A 25,182-nucleotide genomic window follows, 5' to 3' on the forward strand; every position below is an offset into this window, starting at 1 on the left:
CTGCTACACAGAAACCAGCAAATTCAACCAACAAAACATTTCACCAAGGAAGCAAAAGTTACTGAAATCTGACCTGCAACAGAACTACCCCCCAGCCAAGAAAACTTGAAAATCCAAGCATGTTATACCTGTGCCTTTCTGAGCCAGCAAATCATGCACTCCTCTTGGCTATTTCCTAGTTTCAGTCAAATTATGCAAGTCCACCAGAGCTGAACAGGTGAATCCAAAGGCAGAATATAGCTCAGTGTAACAATTTAAAATCTCTAAGCATTTACCAAACTCAGGAGTTAATTTAATCTCAAGCTCCCTAGACTATTCTTTTACATTTTGTGGATCCACACATGAATACCTCCAAATAAAAAAAAATTCATTACTTTCTTCTGACATAACTGGTTTTCAAGATTATAAAAGGATTTTGGCAGAAGCTGGTGACAGCATAAAGGAAAAAAAAAAGTGGTTCTTTGCATTCCCATCTAGGGAGAAAAAATTTGGATGTGATGGCAATACCAGATTACACTTAACATACCCTAAGGGCAGACTTAGTATTGAGAGTGGGTTAGAAAAAATCAGGATAATTGATCCACGCAGCTGGAAGTGGAAATGTTGAGGTAATTTTCTCTTTGGAGACTGGTTAATCAGTCAGAGTACCTGAATGAAAACCACAGGCCTGACTCCTGCCTTTTTCCTATTAGAAAAAGGAAGCTACAGTTGCACTTTCTCAATGACTAGGAATGCAAATACTACATTGTGCGTAACAAAAGTTACTGAAGTGCTGTATGCTACTCTTGGCTCTTTTGGAGTATTTTCTTTCAATGTCCTCTCTCACCTATGGAAAACTATACCATTATTATGGTATTACCATTCCATACCATAGCATACCATACTTATACCATTATTACCATTATTAATATCACCCTGTGAAACTGCAAGTGGCAAACTCAAATCATTTCAATTGCTGGAATCCACAACCTCAGTGTACATATCTAACACTACTGAACTAAAATATGAAATTGAATGTAAACTTAAGTCCAGTATAGTGATACTCTTTCACAACAATATGTGTACTGAGAGTAGAAGGATCTACCTTTAAAACTTGGCTTATCTTAGTTGCAATTGATCTACAAAGTGAAGAATTGTTACAGATAAATAGTGTAACTTTTGAAAAATTCCAAATTTTTCCCAAGCTTATTCACTTGCTAGAGTTTCAGCCTTCCAACAGCAGTTTATTTTCATTAGAATATCATGCTGCAGAAAGAAACTGATTTCTAAATTAAATTCATGAGTGCTCATGCACAGGATGGTTTTTCATGAATCAAAGCTGCAAAGGGTTAAATTCCTCTCATTTACACTGGGAGTAGCCACCATGAAAATGTACAAAATAATCTAAAAAGAATTTTTAACTCGATAGTTCTATGTTAGATTATCAGTACTTTGTAGATCTCAATACTAGCAAAAATAATAAATGTTAATAATAAATGTTTAGCTTTAGCTAAAGCCAAACTGCACGGAAAGGGAGAGAGAACCAACAAAATAAAAAAAACAACAATAACAACAATAAATCTCAAAACCATTTTCTGAGAGTTATTTATGATCTTTTCCCTACAAAGTTATGGAAAATACTTTCAACTGAGATTCCACTGCTTGTATACATCTTTCCTTCCAGACAACTATGTTTGCTTTCAGAAATGTCTTTAACTAATCTTGATTTCAGCACGCACAGCTAGAAAAGTGAAAAAACAAAAGAACAGTCCAAGAAACAGCCTAGAATTTTCCCTGTGGTTCAAGAGGCAAAGTTACACAGTAAATGTGCCCATCTCAAGATACCCATAATGGAGGAAAAATATTTAAAGGCTTTGATCTACCAGCTAACTCCTGGCCTTGAAAAAGGAATCCGAAACCATAGAGCTGAGAACCCTATTAAACGTGACAAACACTAGCCAAGTAATTTTTGTGTGATTACTGAATTATGCTAACCAATGTGGGGCCCAGTACAGGTGCATCAGACATTGATTTGATGCTCAGCAGGGAAGTAGTTCCCCACTCAACTTTGTAAAGAAGAGCCAGTTCAGGTGACTGACTGCTCCAGATGTTCCTCTGCTCATACTGCTTCTCTCTTAAAAAGAATATGAACACTGACTGCAGGGGGAATCAGAAGTGCTTCAAGGAAACATTTCCCCCTCTACTTTCTCGAAATCCCAGAATCCAACCACCTAGTCTAGTAATTCAGGAACAACTTTCCACAACGAAATTTTACACCCCTTGACCTCAGCTAGGATTAACAATGCATTTAAACTCCCACATAGCATTAGTCATCTGGGAGCTGTATGGGTAATATAGTTTTACACATCATTCAGAGTATCATAAATCAAAATTAAAAATCCAGCATGAAAGAAAATCTCATAATCATCTGTGTAATCCCCCTTCCAGGGAAGGAACTGATAACTTAAGAATTCTTAAAGGGTAGTTCAGGATTTTCCTTCACATTTGTGATAGATATAACCTAAATCATAGCATCATTTAGGTCAGAAAAGACCTTTAAGATTGTCAGGCCCAACTATTAAGTAATTAAATACTGGATTTCTGTTGTAATTGATTTAACCTTATCTTTGAATTTCTAAACCTCTTTTTTTGAAAGTGACGGTTCAGACAAATTCCAAGAGGTATTTTTAAACACCACTGTTTAATCACTCCACATCCACATGCAACTGTCAAAGACAAATAGAAAAATGAGACATAGAATTAAAAATATTTTGGAACATAAAATTTTGCTCCAAGGTAGTTTCTTTGATAAATAAAGCTTATTCAGTTACACCAGAGAGCTACATTGTGCACTGGGAGGAAATGACTGGAAAATTTCAAGTGGCAGGCCTGACGAAAAGCAAGTATGAATGATCTTAGGTACAGTTCAAGCATTAATTAAGCCTATCAAAGCATAAATGTGAAGATGTTAACCACAGCCTTCTGCATGGCACCTGCTAAGCTGCCAAGCTGAACTCAGTGGAGTAGCCCAGAGAGACCAGAAATGTGTGTATGCTGTCAAAAAAATGAAAAACCAGCTTAATTCCTTTCTCTACCTACACATGCTTTATTATGAAAGAGAAGAGGGCAATTTCTAAATCTGCAGAGGAAAGTACTGAAAAAATACATTTAACTCTTAAGTTAGACTTACCCCCTTATCTATCTACCATCAGTTACCAATCTTTTTTTATCTGATAGATATATGGGTTTGTGTCATTTTGAATTGACGTCAGCTGTGAGTCAAACTCTACTGACTCACACTAGCCTTCAGTATCCGAGCATTTTGTGCTCAGTTTTCAATCACACATTGACATTAGAAAGTCCCATGCAGAATGTGGATTTTACAATACTGGAGTCCATGCATCCGAGATGGAAATCACTACTTCAGAGAGGGTCTTGGTGGCTCCAGCATATGGCAACAATTGTCTGTATTACTAATCATTCAGTTTGGTTATTTATTATAATCTTGTGTTGTTTTTCTATTAGTTTCCTATATCTTTATTTGTAATGCTATGTATAACATGGACTCAAATAATTTAGGAAGTTTAATGCATTTAAACCAGGACACACTATATAGGCAGGAATTTACTGCCACACAAATAATTTTCTTAAATCACCAGGACTTTCTCCTTTAGCTTATCTATGGCAATTTGTTTTAATAATTTGCAGTGAAGAAATGGGTAAAGATATCTTTCTATATTGCTGGCTTTTGCAGATGAGGCGGTTGTTCCTTCACTATCATAGTCACAACAGAAAAGGAATAGCTTGGGGCTGAGTTTCCTCCAGGGAGCTGCAGAAATAAACTCTGCCTGCTTCCTTTATGCAGTCAGCATCACACAAATATAACAAATGAGAGGATTCAGCTCATAATGGCAACTGCCTTCCAAGTGGCTAATAAACATGTTCTGATGTGTAGCTTCATGCCTGTGACACAGAATTAATAGCAACTATCATTTTAAGAGGTCTCATAATTTTCTGTTATAATCATCTTCTATAATTATCTTCAATCACTGGGAAAATATTGGTATACAAAAAAAATAAACTCACAAATTGCAATACATATTATTTATAGAACCAAAGGTCATAAAACCCCATCAGTGTATGAATGTGAGTGATGTGATTACCTAGCCATGCAGATTGAGAGATCCTCCCACAATCTGTAGGAAGAACTGGAAGTTTATCCACTGAATACTATCAGTATGTTTACAAAAATTACCACATTTTTAAAACCTTCCTCTGGTACCCATGGAGCAGAAATATTACAAGTTAACCTGCATGGCAGCAAGTTTAACACTGCACTGGTTTAACCTGAAGCATCTATTTGGGAACAGTGTTGAGGTTTCTTGAGCATACTGTACACTAAGGATACTGTTACTGGTTCCAAACAAAGAAATCTGTAAACCCAAGAATCTTTTAAGATGGACAGGTGACCACTCACATCTCTTTCCACTCCCTGAGAATAAGCAAGGAGTCTGAGGCAGATGGAACAACTGAAAACATCCTGTCTCCCCTAAGCCAATCACCTCTGCTGGGACTGAATACAAGGATAAAGCACATAAACTGAGAAAACACTTAACTAAAATCACAGTACAAAGAAGCTGTTGAGACTCCATGTGTTTTGAATTTTCTGTTCATTTAAAAGAAAAAAAAAAAAAAAAAAAAAAAAAGAAACCTGAAATAGTTATCAGTTATCAGTTTCACTACCAAACCTGAAATTTATTGCAAAAGTTCTGCTGCCATATGCCTAAGAGTTACTTTGGGCAAATGCCAAGAATAAAAGGTGGTCTGTGAAGACACCTGTTGAGAAAGGAAAAAAATTGCTGTAAAGTGGGAAATTTCTATAGGATCATCAAGCCAAATGCTCAGGGTAAAGTCAGGAATTGAGAGAGCTGCTCCTTGGCCTTGCCCATTTATATTTTTGTACGATTCTGAAAGAGAAGAGATCTGACCAGCTACTAGAAATATAACAACTGTTGCAAAAATGCTTAACATTGCCATAGGCTATGTTTAATCACAGATCAAAAACACAATCTTTGCTCATTTCTTCTCTTTTCATTATTCCAATTCTATTTGTTCTATAACAACTGAGTTGCCATTGTATAGGAGGTTGAAAAACTTGCACTTGGATGAGGTTAATTTTATGTACATCCAGAGGCATTGCTACTTATGACACATTTGCCTAGGCAGCCCCAATCTCAAACTGGAGACACAGTAGAACACAAAATATGAAGCACCAAAGACAAAGTAAGATAAAAAAAGGCTTTTACCAATTTCTCACAAGGGTGGTTTTCATGTTATTCCCCATCAGACCTATTTCTTCCAACTCAAATGCCCTTCACTGTTCTACCTGGAATTCTCTTTTCCTTTTGTGATATAGGAACAGAAAACTAGTTAAGGAAAAGTCAGAGAGTTATAAGAGCAACCTGAAATTCCTTACAGATCAGGATAACAGATTTTCTCATGGTATACTGGTAACTTTTTATGGGAGCAAAAATCAGAAGCGTGATGACAAAGACATTTTGTAACCTAGAAGGAATTAAATCAGGCTAAAGGATAATTGAAATTCTCTGCCTGCAGTCCTAAGCTTTGCTACCTTGAGGGAAGTCTTTTGAGATACGAAAATTTTGAATTAACTGACAGGTGAAATTCAAAGATCTACATTTCAGGTTTTATCAAGTGATAATATTTGACACTTACAGAAGAATAACCTCCAGTTTAGGCACTTTTTTTTTTTTTCTTCAGAAGAGGAATTTGTCTGTATTTCTTGCAGATGAAACAAGGATGTTAGAAGAGATGGGATTTAATACAAGGCACATGGTCACCTGGAGCAGCCATGACCCTCCATGACTTCTGAAAGTCTTGTAAATGCATAAAGTGCTCTGCAGACTGTCACAGAGAGATGAAGGAGATATTTCCCCACTTCTGTTTATGAAGAAATGCTCTGTGGGTATTTCCATATTCTGAAACTTAATTCTGAAGAAGTTAAACTTTACCACCACACATGTGGCAACTTCCAGGATGGTTCACTTGGATGTGGAGCTTAACATGTATCCTAGCTTGGAAAAAGTGGTAGGGGAAAAAAATTCTGTTTGCTTCAATTTTTCAATGGAGAACAGTAAAAATCTGCTACCCAGATTTAACCTATAGAGGTTTACAAAACCCCATAGTTTGTGTATTTGGCCTCCTCACTGCATTCACAAGATAATTTATTTTTGTAGTGGCTGGGTAATTTTGGGGTAGAGGGTTTGATGCAGGCTTTCTTTAGGGTGTGTGTGTGTACTTTTTTCCAAGTTCTAGCATTATTTCTGAAGTGACATCATTCAAAATGCATGCAAAAAATGCCTGTCATCTCATTCTCCAAAGTTTGTGCACTCTTTTCCCTCTTATATTTGAGTAGATGTGAAAGTCTATTTCAACTTTAAATTCAAGCTGAGTCACAACTCTGCATTTGGTCACTGTCTGTTGTACAAAGCTTGTTATGAGGAAAAAAAAAGAGTTGTACCAGTGTACACTTCTTTAGTATTCCTGGTGCCTTAAATAATAATGAGTTCATCATGGTTTTATAAACCTCTTAATAATTGTGTTACTCATTAGCAGTAAACTCCACTTATTTTATTGATTTTGATGTTGCATCTTCCTGGGTACTTACATTTCTCACTGTAATCCCTTTCACTGTTATAGTTATTCTTATAGTACATTTATTGAATTCTTTAAGTATTTATTTAAATTCTTTAAAAACTAGAATGAACACAAGCAAATAAGCCTTGGAGAAAACAGCCACTTGCTTTTGAGCTACACCAGGTTTTGGTTATATGTGGCAGATACACCTCACTGTCCTCACAGAATATCCCATGAAATCCAACACAGATTTAAGCAAAAGGCTCCTACAGGAGTTAAATAAAACTCTGGAGAAAGAATACTAATAGCCTTCTCACAGCCTCTTACAGGGCTGTAAGAGTACTTTTAAAGCACAGAGCACTTGCAATTACGTATTTCCCATTCAAAGCAGGAGGATATGAAAAGACTGAAGCATTCAGCTACATGATAACTTTCAGGAAGCAAAGCCAGATTTTTATCCCCAGTCATTTTCAAGCAGGAAGAAGCAGCAGTCAATCAAGTGCTAAGCACCACTGACAGCTCACATCAGACATGAGGAGAAATGCATTCAGACTAAGTTTGCCCATAACAACACCATTAGACCCAGCAATTTCAATACCTATGGCTCTAAAATACCTTCCTTGTTTTCAGACCCCACAACAAATCAAACTTGTATTCACCTACACACATTAATCACTCTAAGAGAAACTGGAATATTGCACTTGGAAACCTGATAATGGTTTTAGTGCATCCAAGCAGGTTTCTTGATACTGATCATCAGCTCCTCACCAGCTGACTTCCAACTACTTGTAATTGTAAAGATGGACACTGGATGATGATCCATTGGTGAGCCACTCTGCAATTACAGAATCTGCCCAGGTAAAAGCCTTTAAATAGGCTGCATCAAATGAAGTGCTGCCAGCAGGTCTAGGGAGGTGATTCTCCCTCTCTGCTCCACTCCTGAGAGACCCCATCTGGAGTACTGTGCTCACTCTGGGGCCCACAGTGTAAGAAAGAAAGGACCTGGTGCAGCAAGTCCAGAGGACCACAGAGAAGAGAGAGGAGGAGCAGCTCTTCCATGCCAACAGGCTGAGAAAGTTGGGGCTGTTCAGCAAGGGCTCCAGGGAGACTGTATTGCAGCCTTTCAGTACTGGAAGCAGCCCTGTAAAAAAGGTGTGGAGCAACACACTTCTTTTTTTACCAAGGCCTGTAGTGGCAGGACAAGGGGTAATGACTTTGAACTAAAAAAAAGTTTATATCGAATATAAAAAAATATTTTTTAATTATGGGAGTGGTGCAATACTGGAACAGACTGTCCAGAGAAGCTATGGATGATTCATACCTAGAAGTGTTCCCAATCTCTGGACATGCTCAAGGTCAGGCTGGATGGAGCTTTGAGCAACCTGGTCCAGTGGAAGGTGTCCCTGCCCATGGCACAAGGATTGAAACTAAAGAGTCTGTGATTCTACAAAATTTCCCCCTAACTGCAGATGTCCAAGATATACAATTTAGATTTTACTAATGGAAAACTCCCTGAAAAATTAAATATCTTTTGTCCAAAAAGCAAACCAACCTGGGAGATCCCTTTAAGCTACCCTATCAAGTGCTATAAATAAGATCATTACTAGACTTCAATAGTCACTATGCTGTGCACATATATTATCACATTTAGTCACTTGGTTTCTAATACTCATGTGACAGCAGGCATAAACTTCTTTCAATGAATGGGACACTGCAGACAGTTTGCCCGACTGCTAGAAATAAATGTATTATGAATAGATTTTAGAAAGATGCATTATTTCATATATTATTATTTTTTCAGGCAATAAATCCTAAAGATATGAATGAAACTGACAGAAAAATGAATTACAACCATTATCAAAAATTACTCTGTGGTAGTCACTGCAGCCAATTGCTAGGACCTCTGTCATAACACTTTATTTTGCTCAAAATGCATTGAACAATGCAGTCAAGTGAAACAGGAGAGAATTAAAAGAAAGGACTCAGGTTCCATATGGCAACACTACAGCTTTCTAATATGGAAAACTGAGATGCAGGATCTTAATAAGTTTTAAAATTAATTAATTATGAATTTTTATGCAAGAATTAAGAAACTCAACACAAAATATGTACAACATAAAACAATCAGTGCATCTCATTTATGCATTGTAAACAGTCTAGCTCTTTTCAGAAACTTGTCACTTTGTTTATTTTGCTTTGTTTTTAAAGGAAAATCCTACATTTTCTAGGCATCTGAGAACCAAAAAGAAAAGAAAAGAAAGCAAACCAACAGGATTTCAAAGGAATCATAAACTGCTGTCATAAATATATGATGAGTTACCGGATAGCCATTTCTCCCTGGTAGACCCTGGGTGAATGAGATGAAATGGTATGACACATTAACAGCACAGTCATGACATGTGACATAACAAACATGCAGAGTACATTACCAGGAAATTATAACTTGAGTATTGCTTGATTTTTTTTGCATGTGATGGTATTTCAAACCAAGAAATATGAAATAGGTACCCCACAGTGAAGAAACAAGGCTTTGGCAGTGGGAATTATGTGTTTCAACTTATATAAACCCTCTGATTAAAAAGCTACTGGCTACTTCTGATGCCCAGTGAAATTCTGTTCTTTATGAAGAGAATTATCTATATAAACTGATGGGCAATATGTAGTTAATTATAAAAAGACAAAAAAAAGGGTTAGTGCTTAGGTAGTAAAGTATTAGATTCCACTAGAATCATAGAACATAGGTGGCAAAGAAGAAATCTGAGATTGCTCTAAAAGATCATAAAAAAATTCAAAATCCCCAGCCTCTGACTGCTATTACATGTGCCCCTCAGTAGTCATGCACAAGGAAAATATACAGAGCACTGTGGCAGCCTTTGAAATTACAACATACACCTAAGTACACCCAGTTTCATGTGGGATATACAAATATTTGATATTTTAAATTAAAACTATTACCACAGTCTCCCAGGTGAAAACAAAACTTAAATTCAGAACAGTTGCCCCTAGCCAGTGTCTATGTAAATACAGAAATTAATTAGGAAGAGAAACTACACTTCTTTATGCCTTGCAACAACCCAAACCATTGCTGCCTGTCAGCAAGATGAAGTCTCATAGGTTTCAAGTAAGAAACTTGGAATATAAAGTCAGATACTTCTTAAAATTATTCAGCTTTGGAATCTATTTCAGGTTTGTGCTAATATTGCCAAGATTATGACTTCTTTTTTTTTGGGGGGGCTGTTTGTTTGTTTGGGCTTTTTTTAATGTACCTATACTGAAACAGTAGAGATCTGAAGTCAGAGACATTCTTAATGAGGCAAATAGTGAACTCTTGCCACATTGTCTTGGTACAGGAAAATAGCTTGTATCATGATTTATGTTTGCTCTTTGTGTTTCATAGCAGGGCTGAAAAAGAAATTGGAGGAAACTGTTTCTTTCAAATAAATAGCACCTTTATGCATTAAGCCTAGCTTTTCACTGGTGGCTTGTTAGTGAATTTGTCACTATGAATTGCTGAGCACATGGTCAAAGTCTTACAAGGATAAGTAACATCATGACAATATATGCAGTTTACAGGAAAATCTCTAGGTCACAGCAGGAATTCAACATATTAATTACACATTCTTATACATGCCTAAAATAACATAAAATAGATGATAGGGACTTGACAATATTGTGCAAATACTGCATCTATTGGAGAAAAAAAAATATATATAGAAGTCTTCAAGCTGTAAAGGGAATACTGTTTTAACAGTCATATGATGCTCATGGATGGCATGACAGATACAAAGGTTTGAGACATATGTGCTTAGTCCTGTCCTTCAAGACAGACTTTTGACATACTCTGGGAATAGACAAAAAAGCAAACAAAATACACACAAAAAAACCCAAACAAAAACCAAAACTATCTCAAAACCTCTGAAGAGAGGAAATGTTTTCTCACAGAAAGAATCAGCACAAGATTCAATCTTCTCACTGGCAATCTGGCCAGTGCTAAACCCACTACACTTACTAAATTGGATAGTACTATTTAATAATAATTTTACACAAATGCTTACTCGCTTTGGTGGCAATTGCAGTGAAATCAGCTGGGCAGCCTGTATGCCTCCAAAGAACAGGGAGATTGGACCCCACTACTTTGGGATAAAGGCAGAGGAAGTCACTACCCAGCAAAAGTGGCCAGGGCTGGGCTTAAGAATGGATACTCACACGTTTTTATACTTCAGTAAAAAATATCTGTTACGAAGTCACAGGCAAAATGAACACAACATACTTACTTGGAGTTGTGGATCCAAACGGCAATCTGGAGCGCTGAACATAAAGCTTTATTGGTTTAGAGACTTTTTTCTTAATGAACTTTCTGATTACATTATTCAGCTCCAAGATACTGTGTATATATAAATATCAAAATTCCCTCTTGAGTATACATGATCATTTTATCACGCTGGTAACTTAACAGGATCTAACAGATTTCTCCCTGATTCTGGAAGAACCAACAATGTATCACTGTACTTACAGGAGGTCCTGTGGGGTGGGGGAGAGGGAAAGAAAGGGTAAAAAAAGAGAAAAAAGAACACATAAGCTTATGAAGTTACTGAAGAAATACACACACAGTCAAGCACAAGGCCTTGGAATTGTCAGTGAGCAGCACTGGTAATACAGGGCACACATTTTCCCACTTAAGTAATCTTGAGCTTTTGCAGTGCTCTGAAACTTGTAAATACGACTTACCACCTAAATGCATGCACTTACCTTAACAAATCTTCAATTACAGTCATGCAATCTTATGAAAATTGCTTCTCCATTCATTTCCATGCAATTTCATGCCAGTCCAAAAATACCAGCCATGGGCTACAATTCATTTTTTCAGGCTCCACACAAGCACATGTAACCACATCACCAGTTTGAGTTAACCACACAGTGACCATTTGATCAGAGCTTGGCTGCAGAATTGCACAAAGTACCCTTGGCATTTAACCTGGGCATCTTGTCAAGAATATGTGTACCAATCTTCCAGACTTCCAACTTTGCCTGTGAGGAGAGGTTTCAGTGGCCACCTGACAGTGCTGAACTTCATTTTCATCACCTTCCTCTCTCAAGGCACACATACAGAATGCTCCCCATTAAAATGTCACACTTCGTGAAGTGCTACTTGCACATTTTTCCAATTATTTAGACCTCAAAGACTTTTGTGTAGCAGTTCTTGGAAACATTATCAAAGGGCCACAAATCAAATCTACTATTTCAGTCTTATTAAGTTGAGCAGCTGCAGCTCCCAAATCAATGGCATTTCATTAAGCTTTTATGCCTCTCTCTAATTTCTGAATAAAGTGAAGTGCAAAAGGAGTATAAAACAGCAGCAGCTGTAGTTTGAGATTGCTTTTAATATCGACAGCCTTTTGGTTTTAACAATGCAACTTTTATTGTCCAGCAACTAAAGAAATTTCTTTATTCTGGCAAACATTCTTAAACAGCATTTTAAGGTGCAGGTCTGTTTTTAAATGAGAGATCCATTTCCTTTATAATAGTTTACCATGTGTTTATTTGAGATGTAAAATGAATCAATGAGCATCCCACAAAGTAATTTCCAGGATCATTTGTAAGTCAATCTTCAACCACAGAATTTCCCTCTGTATCATAGCCTCTTTCTCTGAACTAAATACCAAGACAACACTGAACAGAAACACAAAGGTGACTTGTATCAACTTTTGGCAGGACTTGGTTTTAGTTTGTGTTTCAGGAAGATATGGAAATAGTTTTTAAGAGACAGATAAATTATCATTTACATAGATAAGAAGGGCTACAGGAGATTTACAGAGATCAAGTTGACTGGAACACTTTCCTAGCTGGCAGATTAGACATGACAGCCATGGAGAATAGAAATGCTCGTTTTCTATTGCATTGCCTCCAGAAAGTTCACCTTGATGAAAAACTCAATCCCACAAGGTAATTGATTCAATTCCTGTGAATGTCAACAGCAAGAGGTGCTCAGCATCTCACAACTTTGCCTCAAATGAAATTTCAAGCTACACACCACCAGCAGGTTTCTATCAACAGCAGTCTCTCTAGTACAAGGTAACAAACCAACAAATGTTTTTCTTATTTCTGTTAGAACTTAACTGCTCATTTTTATAAAACAACTTCTCTCACGCAGAGTAGTCTACTTATCACATTATGTCCCTGATTATCAACATCCTTGATTTAAAGAATTTCACTTCCTTCTTTATTTCCTTATAAAGCTGTTCTCCTCCAGCCAAAGAGGTCTGATTTAACACTGACATAGTATTCCAACTACTGACTTACATGTAGTTGTTCTAACTTGTGCACGTGTGAGAACACCCCTGAAGGGTTTGACAGTCACAGATGTGTTACCAAAGGCAGCACATGGAGCATTATGAAGTCTGCCTACAAATTACAGATGCCCAAGACTAGAGAAATACCTGCAAGGCCACCAGATACATGCCAAGGGTCACAACATTTTACCAGAGATTTCTTTTTTCAGAGGACACATGCAATACAACTAAAAATCACGGCATGCTGGGTATGCATCCTCACAAAGACAGACATGAAATGACAACAGATCTGATGAAAATGAAAACTTACCGGTCTCTCCTCTTCTTCCCCGCTTACCTCTTTTCCCTGGAGGACCTAAAAAAAAAAAAAGATGGTGGATTGTAACTTTTCCCCTTGAAATTACACGTAGAATATCATTTGTTTGGATGAAAGGGCAATCAGACTGATGTGCTACAAGAAGTTCAGAGAGTTTGGCTGAGCAGGGGTAAAAGATAACCTGAATAAGATTTAGGGTGTTTGTGATAAATTTGACAGCTATGGTACCCACTACAGGTTCCCTGAAAAAAGGTTGGGAAAAGCTTTAAAGGTCATGCAGTTCATCCCTCTTTTTCAAGGAAAAAGTTAACCACATCTAAATTTTTATTTTAACTTCCACAGGCTTTTTTTCTCCCCAATATTTCACTGTTCTGACAAGTGGAATATTTTTCTCTATGTCCAACTCACTGCACTGAAGCCCATCAATTCTTGTGCATTCCACCAAGAACCCCATAGAAGAATTTGTTCCTTTTCTTCTCTCAAAAACCTCTTTGTATTCCTCAGAATTGCTGCACTGTTCCTACAATCATCCTAAACCAAATATATTGTGGGACATTATGTTTTATTCAATTTTTCCTGTATTAAGCCAAAAGATAGTATTTATTTGTAAGAGTAAATCCTCTGGAATTTTCTTTCAGCCTCTCTCTGAAAACATGTAAGAGATGAAAAAACCATAACCTGGCTTGCCACCCCCCAAACATTTAACAGCAATATACATGTTGCCAGACCCAGTGTTGCTTTCAGTTTATATTTGTTTATCTGTCAGACAACACAATGGCTTAGTCACTCTATGCTTTTTGCTGAGAAATCTTTACTTCTCATTTTCTTTTCTCCAGAAATATTTACATAGTACAACCAGCATCTGCTGTCACCTCTGAAAAAAGAAAAAAAAAAAAAGAAAAAAAAAAAAGAAAAAAAAAAAAAAAAAAAGAAAAAATCCTTTTTGTCCCTCATTTCTGCCTTCAATATCCTTTTCCAAAAACTGCAGATCTCAGATGTCAGACTGCAGATACTTTCCCTCCTTCTTCTTGGTGACCTCGACATACTGTTCCTGAAAATGCCAGGAAAGCTCACTTGCACTTCTCCATGTACAGCCTGGAGGAGAAGCAGCAGCTGTGGGGTGACACAAGTACTGAGACTTGGCTGCCCTGAAAAGAGCAGCACAGGTGGGACTCCCAAAGGCGCTGGGGAGAGGCGAGTGCAGGGGTGGAATTTCCAGAAGCAGCGACGCGTGCAGGAGCACAGGCACCTCTGCTGGGGCTCCACCTCACCCTTTGTAACAGATATGAGATCACAGGTGGTTTTGTGCAAGTGGCTTGCTGCTTTAAACTTTACAGATCATCTGAAGCATCACGCCAAACCTTTAAATAGCTTTGCATTATACATTTGCAGCAATCTGGCTTAAAACACTAAGATGCTGAAAAGCAGAATTAGTGAAACAATTTCAATATAAATATGAAACAGCCTTAGTTCTCCAGGTGAATACAATACTAGTGATTGAAAGGTAAGGAAGAAGGGAAAAGGAAGGGAAAAGGAAGGGAGAAGGGGAGGGAAGGGAAGGGAAGGGAAGGGAAGGGAAGGGAAGGGAAGGGAAGGGAAGGGAAGGGAAGGGAAGGGAAGGGAAGGGAAGGGAAGGGAAGGGAAGGGAAGGGAAGGGAAGGGAAGGGAAGGGAAGGGAAGGGAAGGGAAGGGAAGGGAAGGGAAGGGAAGTTTCAGGGAAGAGGAGAAGAGAAAGAAGAGAAGAGAAGAGAAGAGAAGAGAAGAGAAGAGAAGAGAAGAGAAGAGAAGAGAAGAGAAGAGAAGAGAAGAGAAGAGAAGAGAAGAGAAGAGAAGAGAAGAGAAGAGAAGAGAAGAGAAGAGAAGAGAAGAGAAGAGAAGAGAAGAGAAGAGAAGAGAAGAGAAGAGAAGAGAAGAGAAGAGAAGAGAAGAGAAGAGAAGAGAAGAGAAGAGAAGAGAAGAGAAGAGAAGAGAAGAGAAGAGAAGAGAAGAGAAGAGAAGAGAAGAGAAGAGAAGAGAAGAGAAGAGAAGAGAAGGAGAAGAAAAATGGAAAAGCAGCTCTTGTCTTGAATGTAGAGAGGTCTACTCCTACCAGCGTTATAAACTTGACAAAAATCCTTCTTGCCTGCTCTAATAACTACATTATTATGTATTATGATGCAACAGAAGTTTAAGACAATAATATTATACAAAGCAAAAATGGCATGGGATAGTCAGAATCAATATTAAGATCAAATCAATAGCAAAAGTACTTTGGCATCATGAAAAATAGCAAAAGTATCATTTAAGTATGGGAGAATTTTGCAGTTTCCTCCTGCAAGGGGTATCTATAGAAACTTCTTACACAGTAAACAGCATGTTACAGACACAGTAAGTTTCTATATGCACCTCCTTTTTTCTCCCCCCCCACAATCAACACTGAAACTTCTTAGAGTCCCCCTGCATTCACTCAGCCCTGCAGAGGCCCTCTGTGGAGATTTCCTGGGCTGTACCCAAGCTCACAACACAGATGTAGAGCAATTTGGGCTCAGCATGAACATGGATGTGCAGGAGAAATTTAGAATGTTCTTCTCCAGGTAATGGCATGTCATTGTGCACATAGCAATAATATTCTCCTAAACAGGGTGGTGATATTTTATTTTATTTAACTTTAAATGTGATATAGGTGTGCACAAACAAGTTACTACCAGGTTTGCTCTTGAGAAAGGAACAGCACTTTGAAACTAAAAATTTTGGCCACACACAGCAAAACACATTAGAGTCACTAAGAGAAAATCCTGAATGTCTCTTCAAGCTATGAATTTTAGGAAGGAATGAAATCTGTCCAGAAAACCAGACTTCCACAGAGCACTATGTTGCTAGTTAGGACATTAGGGACAGCAAAAAACAGGCTCCAGTTCAACTCTTTCCTTTGACATGAAATGCTGATGCCTTCTAAGATGTTATTCTAAGATTATTAGATTTAAATGTGTGAATTGTCAGAAAAATTGCTGTTATTATTATGTTTCCAAAGTAACCACACCACTGAAGTTAGGAAAATTACTCTGGACTTAGACCAACATTAATGAAACCACACCTCTGCCCCTGGCCATCAGACCAGCAGTATTTAAGGGCCATCGAGTGGCATGTATCTCTTCTCTCTCTCATTAAAACTTTTTTGATTTGTGCACTATTCAAGTCTGTCAAGGTGGTGGCATTTGCAACATGCTAATAAATTGTGAGATGAGAGATGGATCTTGCAAACTCCTACTAGATTTTGGTGGCCATTTGAGGAAATAGTTTACTCATATTTATCTATTTATTTACTTTTTACCAATACAAACTAATTCATTTTAAACAGTTTATCACAGATGGTTTCAATTCACATAAAACTAACTCTGAAATTTATGGTCATCACTAGATGACCTACTGCTTCAAAAGCACACAAGCATTCTTGTTTTCCTGAACAAGCTGCTTTCTCTAAATCTCAACTGGTAGCATATCATTTGTAGCTGCAAGAGTTCCAACCTATCAAAACTCTGACCATTTTTCTATAAATATTAATTTTCCATCTGTCTATAATTTTATAACTTTGCACTAATTGGAGGACTTGGTGGAGACTCATCACAGCAGAAGGAGAAATGAATAAAACTGTATTATGGACAATGTAGGCTTACATCAAGTCCACAGATTTTTACAGCTTGCACAAAACACTCAGCATGACACAACTACTCTGAACTTTCCTGCCTGGGGAAAAAAAAAGTCTCTTCAAGATATCAGAAATGTCTATGCTGAACTGAATTTATTCCAGAGTACTTTAAGGGTATTTTGTTTTAAAATACGTTTTCATATTAAAATTACAACTATTAGTAAGAAAAATAGGATTTTAAATCTCAGGGGAGTGAGTTGGGTTAATAAACACTAACAATACTGAGCAATAAGCCAAAGCTTGTTTATAGTAAACAACTTTGGCAAAACATTGTTTTTGCAGGATCACATTTACCTACCTGTAGGGAGGAAGAGTGAAATTCCAGATCACCTGGTTTTCACTGATAACTTAATTTAGTCTCAAAATATTTGAAATTATTTTATTCTACCAAAACCATTTCTAAATCTAATTACTATCAACAGAAAATTTAGAAATATCATTTTCCATTCTATTTAAAAAAATAATAATGCCACTGCTATTCCATATTTATGGAGAGAATTTTGAAACTGAAAAAAAAGTTAAAAAAAAATTGAAATTAAAAGCAAATTATTTATCTAAATTTATCTTCTCAAGCACAAAATATTAGCCACTCAAAAATTAGCTCTTATCTAGCATGAGAGTCTGTCAAACAAATAAAAAACCACCACAAATAAAAAAACCCCTCCCACCCTGCAAAAAATGGACAAAACCACTCGTACTCTTTAAATGTATCGATATATTTACAGCAAACAAATTCTACATTTCAGAAACAGCAGACAGGGAAAAAAAAAAAAAATAAAAAAAAGAAAACCCCACCACACTTGGTGGGTGAGACATGGAGCATCAGTACCTGCCAGGAACCTCAAATGCTTGGCCATTTGGTCACCAGCTGATCTAGAAAGTCAAGTTTGTCCCAGTTTTGGAAAGAATTACAGTAGCATTATCAAGTCAAAAGAAATATCTTTGGCTATAAAAAACTCCAAAAGCTTGTCATTGCAAGTAAGAGCTACACCAAACCGTGCACCAAGCTAACAATAACACAGTAATTCAGAATTTTCTTCCTTCTCTTACTGATGACCAGCACATCCCTCATATGTTGTATTCCACGTTCACATGAGAAGAATAATATTTTCCTGGCTATTTCAAAGGACCTTCCATTCCACATGAAGTTCACAGGACAAAGAAGCAAGACAGGATTTTTACCTGTCGAGTCAGAAAAATGAACTAACACAGCTACATTCTCAGAATAAATCCTGAGCAATTTTGCTGAAGATAGGAGAATTACTTCAGTATCATCAGGCATAAAACTGTCAGCCTTGCCAAAATCACCTGGACTAAAATATCCAGAAATCAGCTGAACTATACCAACTAAACCATCCTTTCTGATTCACCTCTGACACTGGTAAAATAACTGCTACTGGTTGCATTCCAAGCTCCATCACTCCAAGCTGTAAATGGATCCAACTCCTTCCTTTCCCCTTCCAGAGTACAACCCAGCTGCCATCATTTTATCCCAGTTCACACTTCTCCCTGTTGAGCTGAAGGATAGGGCACTGAAGGGAGCCACCCCTCTGCTCACAGGGAGAGGAGAGCAGTGGGAGCACCAGCTGAGAAGAAGGGAAGGGAAGTTTCAGGGAAGTTTCAGGTAGGGAGCAGAGCAGGGTGGCAGCTGCTGAGCCTGACACCTCCTCCTGTCCAATGCCATGCCATGAGCAGCGTGGTAGTGCTGCCTAAGTGCCCCATCCTGCCAGCCTCCACCTGCCAGGATGGGCACTGCCTCCAGCAACAGCACTGGAACACCCCAGTGGGCTGAGCACATCCCAGTGGATGTCTGTCTGATCTCAACATCAGATTGAACAGACACATCCATGGCCCCTCTCACAGCACTGCCATCAGTGGGAATATTTCTGTCTCCAAAGCTGAGCATGTTCATATAAACTCTGCATGGATCTATTCCAGGCTACTTCATCAGCCTTTTCTGCTCTCCTCTCCTTTCTCAGCTTTTTTAACTCATGTAAAACTTGGACTCTTCTTTCCCCACACTCTGCATAACCACTCCACCTGACATGTCAGTCTTCTTTGTACCTCAGTCTCTCTGTGACAGCCTGCCTGAACTTCCTACCTCATAAAATCATCTACCTCATTTTGAGTCCTGGCTGGATAAATAACATCCATTGTTTCACACACAGTACTTCATCTGTTTGGCTCACCATGAAGTATCATTGCATTGCAGGGCTTGGATTCATGTCAGAAGCTGTTATGCAACTTGGCTGAGGAAATGTCAAAAATTAGTCTGATCCCCACAGCAAAGCAACCTGGCTGCCCCAGATCAGATTTGTACCATTTCTGTACATGCTATTGAGACATTTAGCATAACATAATTTCAGTAGTACCAAGTGCCACTGAAGAAGAATCCCATTATTGTCACCTGCAAAACAACCAGGCCTGCCCACACACATATATATATATGTATATTTTCACAGAATCATGGAAAGGTTGGGCTTGAAAGAAACCTTAAAGACCATCTGGTTCCAACCCCCTGCCATGGGCAGGAATGCCACCCAGTAAATCAGGTGCTCAGGGCCCCATCCAACCTGGCCTTGAATACTTTAAGAGAAGCAGCATCTGCAGCTTCTCTGGGTAATCTGTTTCACCACCCTCACAGTAAAGAATTTTTTCTGAACATCTAACATAAATCTCTTGGTTTTTAATTTAAAACTGTTGCCCTTTGTCCTAGCACTATCTGCCTGTGCAAAAAATTGTTCTCCCAGTTTTCTATAAGCCCCCTTTAGGTACTGAAAGGCTACAATGGGGGTTTTACAAAGTCTTCTCTTCTCCAGACTGGACAATCCCAATTTCCTCAGCCTCTCCTCTCAGGAGAGGGTTTCCAGCCCTCTGATTATCTTGGTGGCCTCTTCTGGACTCACCCCAAGAGATCCAGATCCTTATCCTGGGGATCCCAGGGCTGGACACAGTACTCCAGGTCCCTCACTCTGCTGGCCATGCTTCTCATGACACAGCCCAGGCTACAGCTGGCTTTCTGGGCTGTGAGTGCACACTGTTAGCTCATGTCCAGCTTGTCATCCACCAGAATCCCCAAGTCCTTCTCCACAGGGCTGCTCCCAGTGAATTCTTCTTCCAGTCTTGACTCAGGTCTGGGATTCCCCTGACCCTTGGACCTGTTGAGCCTCATGTGCTTCTCATGGACCCAGCTTGTCCATGTCCTCCTGGATGCCATGTTCATGCCATCTACAAACCTGCTGAGGGTGCTCTCAATCTTGCTGTCTGTGCCACTGACAGAGATATTAAAGAGTACCAGCTCCAAGACAGAGCTGTGAGGGACACCACTCATCACCAGCTGTTTTTGGTCTCACCTGTAAATCCAGAGAAGATTTCCTTCTCTAACAGTTACAGCTGAAGGTTCACAGTAATCCTGAGGTTTGGGTATTCCCAAAACACCACACAACTTCACTTCTCCCTCCCTCCAGTAGCACTCCTCACAGATACAGTTTTCTGGCATGAATGTATTACACCTGTTGGTTCTATTCAGATCCAGGCATTGGAGTGTCTGAAGTCACAATTTCCCTGCCAGCCCCTCAGATAATTCTTAGGGTTGAAGCTGCCTGGGAACTTTGTGAATGCTTCTGGTGCTGCTCCCTGGGGCTAGATGCTTGAGTTCTTAATGGATATTCCCCTTCAAGTGCTCTGCTGGCTACCAGTTCCCATCCCAACCTGAAGCCTGAGTTCATTAAACACTACATAAAATATCAGGTGCATGTATCTTCTCTAAAAGCCACAATATAAGGAGGTTTATCTGCTTTCTAGAGATACCACACAGGACCTTATTAACATAGGTAAGAGGTGTGAGAGCAAGTTTTCTGTCTACAGATCCTCCCTCCACCATGTTTTTTCTTTGCATTTTTATGTTATTGTCATTTTCATGTTCTGCAGGAACTGCAAAAGTGGAACCACTGGCTTACCCAACAGAGCTATAGCATGTTTTGCATCATACTTTATCCCTATGTATGCCTACATTTTGGCCATGTCCCTGGGCCACAGCTGCAGTTTTAGGAGTGCCTTCATTGACCTAATCACACATACATCAAAACTCTCCTGAATCACAGAAGTCTCATAATGTGCTACAGTCCCAAAATTCAATCATAATGACATTTTCTCTTTTTCTTTTTTTTTTTTTTTTTTCAATAGTAGAAGGACTGGGGTAAGAAACACTACTGCTTATATGAGCTCATTTTAGGAAGACTTAGCCATGCAGAAAGAATAGGTTCTTAAACTTTGCATTTTTTACAGGTTACTGCATCACCACTGTGATGAGTGACACACTGTGATGTGTGAGAGCTGTGGTGGAACACAAGGAACTGATGATAGTTAAAACACTGTCAGAGCTGAAGATTCACATTTATAAAGGCAATCAATGAAATTATGCACGCCAGATCCCAGGATTTGTATCCAGATATAATTATAATCTATTTTGCCTAAGTAGTCTGAAATAGATCCCAGTAGCTTGAGCTGGAACAGTTTGCTGGTTCTTACAGACTAAATTTTATTGGTAAGGCTGTTAAACTATTTTAATGAACATATAACACTCCAAGGACACATGGTCATCTTGCAAACACAGAAATAGCTACTATCACCTGGCTGACAAGTATTGCTGAGGGACAGCTGAACCATGTAGGGATAGCTATTCTATACTAGCAAGGCATGAAAGTATTATCATTTCAACTGGCCATTCCATTGTATTATTATCATGCCATATCAATAGTTGGCCCTATGATGCAAAAAGCATATGTCATGTTGAGAAAAACAAAGCTTCATTTAACTTTTTCAGGTAATAACATGGATGAAATAAGAAATAAGGTATCAAAATTAAATTATTCTTCAGCCTCAACAGAATTTAAATTAACTTTAGCAAGAAATTTAGACACTTTTTGAGAACACATAGCCAGCCAGATGGTAAAGTAACTACACAGTACAACTGCAGTCATATAAAAGCAAAATCCTCAGAATTAGAAGTCCTTAGAAACTAATCCTCCATCCACCTTTAGGAAGTCATGCCTCAGTGTCATAGTTCTGCCATCAGGAAAACGACAATTAGAACAAAACAACAATGCAAGCATGTTTTCCATCTCAAATGCAGAACTTTGGATGCAACAGGTCTCAAGTAGAGAGTCAAATTATCATTTCCATGAAGGAGTCATTTACAGAGTAGCAGCAGCTACAGGTAAGGACAGAGGAGGACTGCAGCATTCATGTAGTTGTGAAATGGGGGCTTCTCCATGGCAGTCAGTACCTCTCCCAACCCCAGTGGATGGCAGGTACCTTCCCAAGCAGTAGCAGGGAGCAGCCATCCATCCTGGCTGTGGTTTCAATGCTGCTTGTGTGTCTGAGGGATTTTTCACCTAAGCCTTTCAAGGCCTTGAATGTGCATGGGAGACTTTGGTCATTCCTTTCTCTGAAGGCTCACTCTGACCTGAGGAAACTCAAAGCTTCCTCAGCCAACTAAATGTGTGTATCTCTTCTCTCCTCAAGACAAAAGGACACCTCTCCCATGTCCCAGCAGTATGATCATAGGCTTAGAGGTGTGAGCCACACAAGGGCTGAAATCCCCACACCACAGTAGACTTAAAAAGGCTTTTTCTATTTCCTCACAAGTCCTACATAAATTTATTCCTTCTGCTGTAACTTCCCACCACATTCCTCATGTTCTTTTCCCTTCACAATTCATCAATTTGATTTTGTTTGCTTGTTTTGCTCTTTTTTTTGCATTCTTTTTCCTTGCTGGCCATATGGCTCTCAGCTGCCAGGCCCAGTACAGCAGAAAGGTAGGTGCAACAGCTGGAAAAAAGTCCTGCTCAAACACCCACACCAGGGTGTGTATACACACACTCTCTGCACTCTTGGTAGATAAAACTGCTGCTAGTTTTGCTTTGGAACAGTTGGGATAGCTCACCTCAGTGCAAACATGGGATATGTTTAGCATATGAAAAGAATGATTTTTCCAAGGCTTCTAACTTTGTGAAGCTGGGTTGCCATCTTTTAACCACACATGACAATAGCAGAAGGTCACATAGACCTGATACTGGCCAAGGTTAAATCTCAGTCTTTCACTCCAAATTACAGCTCTGTGAGACTTAACTCAAAAAGAAGAAGTAAAGCCAGAATATGTTTCCTTTAGCTTTCATTCCTAAACATCTGGTCCTGCTTGCAAAGAAAAAACACCAGACTGCAGCTGCTTTTTGGCAAAAAGGTAAGCCACAGAAAACCCAGTCTCACAATCACAGGGAAGAGGCAACACTAACAACGTTGGGTCCTCACAACCCTGATCACAACTGGTGATGTTATTTTCACTGGCAGCAATGAAAATAAAATTATCTAAGGATCACAATTCAGGTTACTCTGACAGCTCATCATAAAACGGGAGTTTCGCTGCAATTTTCAACAAGTACAGATTTTAATTAATAAAAGTGCTTTTAAGTGACTACAGTCTTTTTCAGTTTTACTGCATTTGTAAAACTCAGGATATTTTCATAAGGTGCTCAACTTTTCCATGTATTCTTATTTTTCTTCTCAGCTCAAGAGCAAACCTAAAATCCAATGTAGTGGCACGAACGAGTAAAAACTCCCATCACATAATTTGTCATATCAGTTTTGTTTTATTTTATTCTAAAAATTTTCTCCAGAAAAGTCATTGACTAACCTTTCCAGGTTTTTAAAGATGAACAACAGCATGAACACTGTATTCCATTAAAACTGTACAACAGAAATGAAACCAATTTTTAGCATCCTCGACTATCTCCACTTACAATGTGGAGTCCAGGTGTCTCCTCTTACTGCAGATTTGATCCACATGCTTAAGTTTTAAGCCATGATTGACAAGAGTTCGTGATTATGATGACAGATTAAAGTGTCCATTGAATTCAGAGGGTTTTTATTTCAGTTGTGACAGTAGTGTACTGGGAGACAATGAAACACAATATCACAGGATTAAAGGCAGCACATAACTAGTCAGGCACTGGTACTGCAATCATCTTGGTCTCACACACATGCTGATCACCCATTTAGACATAAAACCCTACCCTGAGCAGTGCATATTCCTTTCAAAGTCTTACTCACGTGCCTCCTCTCATTTCTAACATAATAAATATATCATCTGACGAGGAGCTTAGTGACAGCTGCACAACTTAGTTCTAATTACAAAAAAAAAAAAAAAAAAAAAAAAGTGGTTTTAAGAGGTTCAAAAAATCTCTATTGCATAACAGCACCAAAGCAGCACAATTCTTGCTTACAAACAAAAGTAAATACATAAATAAAAATTGCACTAGTATTGCCTTACTCCTAAACTACAAATGTCAGTTTCTTCCATATGGTCTAAAAAAAATTCCCTTTCTTGATGCACCATTCACGTATAGAAGGGAAAACAACAAGCTGCAGCCAAATGCTTCCAAATATTTTGCCTGAATTAACACAGGAGGCACACAATTGAAGAAGACAAAAAATTATAAGACTGCTTTGGTCTACATCTTACAGCTGCCTGTGAACTTCAGAAGTGATACAGGCTTTGGTTCCCAAGGAGATGCCTATTCAACCTGACAGACACCAGTAAAGTATTTTTATTATCCTGGGCTACATCCTGCTCCTTGGTCTCGATTATTTCCAACAGCAAACTTTCCCCCAAAAAACCTTCAAAGAAAGGGCAATCTCCCATGCTTTAAACACTCTCATGAGACTACACTCATGAAATATAGCAGCTTGTCTTTCATCCACTGGATATTACTTCAGGTTGAGATGTGAGTGCAGTGTATAATGACAATAAAAGAAGGCTCCAGCAGATGCCAAAACAACCAGAACTTGGATTATTCTTGCTGTGCAGGTCTCTCTCATAATTTAAGAGGATAATTAAGGGAAGTTGTACTATGTCAGGCTCAGAGTAAGATGAAAGAATGAATGCATAAAAGTCTTTTATATTACTGCAGTGACTTGTCTCATCGCATTTTTTTCAATTTTTTTTAAAGGTTCAAAAATTTTCTGATATAAATGTAAATCTCAGTACACATCCCACATATGGAGAACTTGCAGAAAGCAGCACAGGAGAATGGATGCTCTCAGCTGCTTCTCTGTGACCAGCTGTATCTACGGTAGCTTGGAAAACATCCAATGCTGTAACTTTGTCAGCCAACTGTAACCCCATGGTGAACTTAAAGAACTTAATCCACTCTATTATTGCCTTTTCACAGGTGGAACCTGTGCCCTTTTCTTTT

At 38.5% G+C, this 25,182-nt stretch overlaps 1 protein-coding gene across 1 annotated transcript in view; it reads right to left on the bottom strand.

Moving 5' to 3' along the window:
* The window catches only part of COL25A1 (collagen type XXV alpha 1 chain), a 295,524-nt gene that overhangs the window by 130,849 nt on the left and 139,493 nt on the right, over positions 1-25,182 (bottom strand). The window contains exons 3-5 of the mRNA XM_056489411.1: positions 13,237-13,281; positions 11,150-11,157; positions 8,957-8,983 (exon numbers count right to left, since the gene is read on the bottom strand). Coding sequence (XP_056345386.1) covers positions 8,957-8,983; positions 11,150-11,157; positions 13,237-13,281 — 80 coding nt within the window. The remainder of the gene's footprint in view (positions 1-8,956; positions 8,984-11,149; positions 11,158-13,236; positions 13,282-25,182) is intronic.

Source organism: Oenanthe melanoleuca, chromosome 4 (genome assembly GCF_029582105.1).
Source record: "Oenanthe melanoleuca isolate GR-GAL-2019-014 chromosome 4, OMel1.0, whole genome shotgun sequence".
NCBI lineage: Eukaryota > Metazoa > Chordata > Aves > Passeriformes > Muscicapidae > Oenanthe > Oenanthe melanoleuca.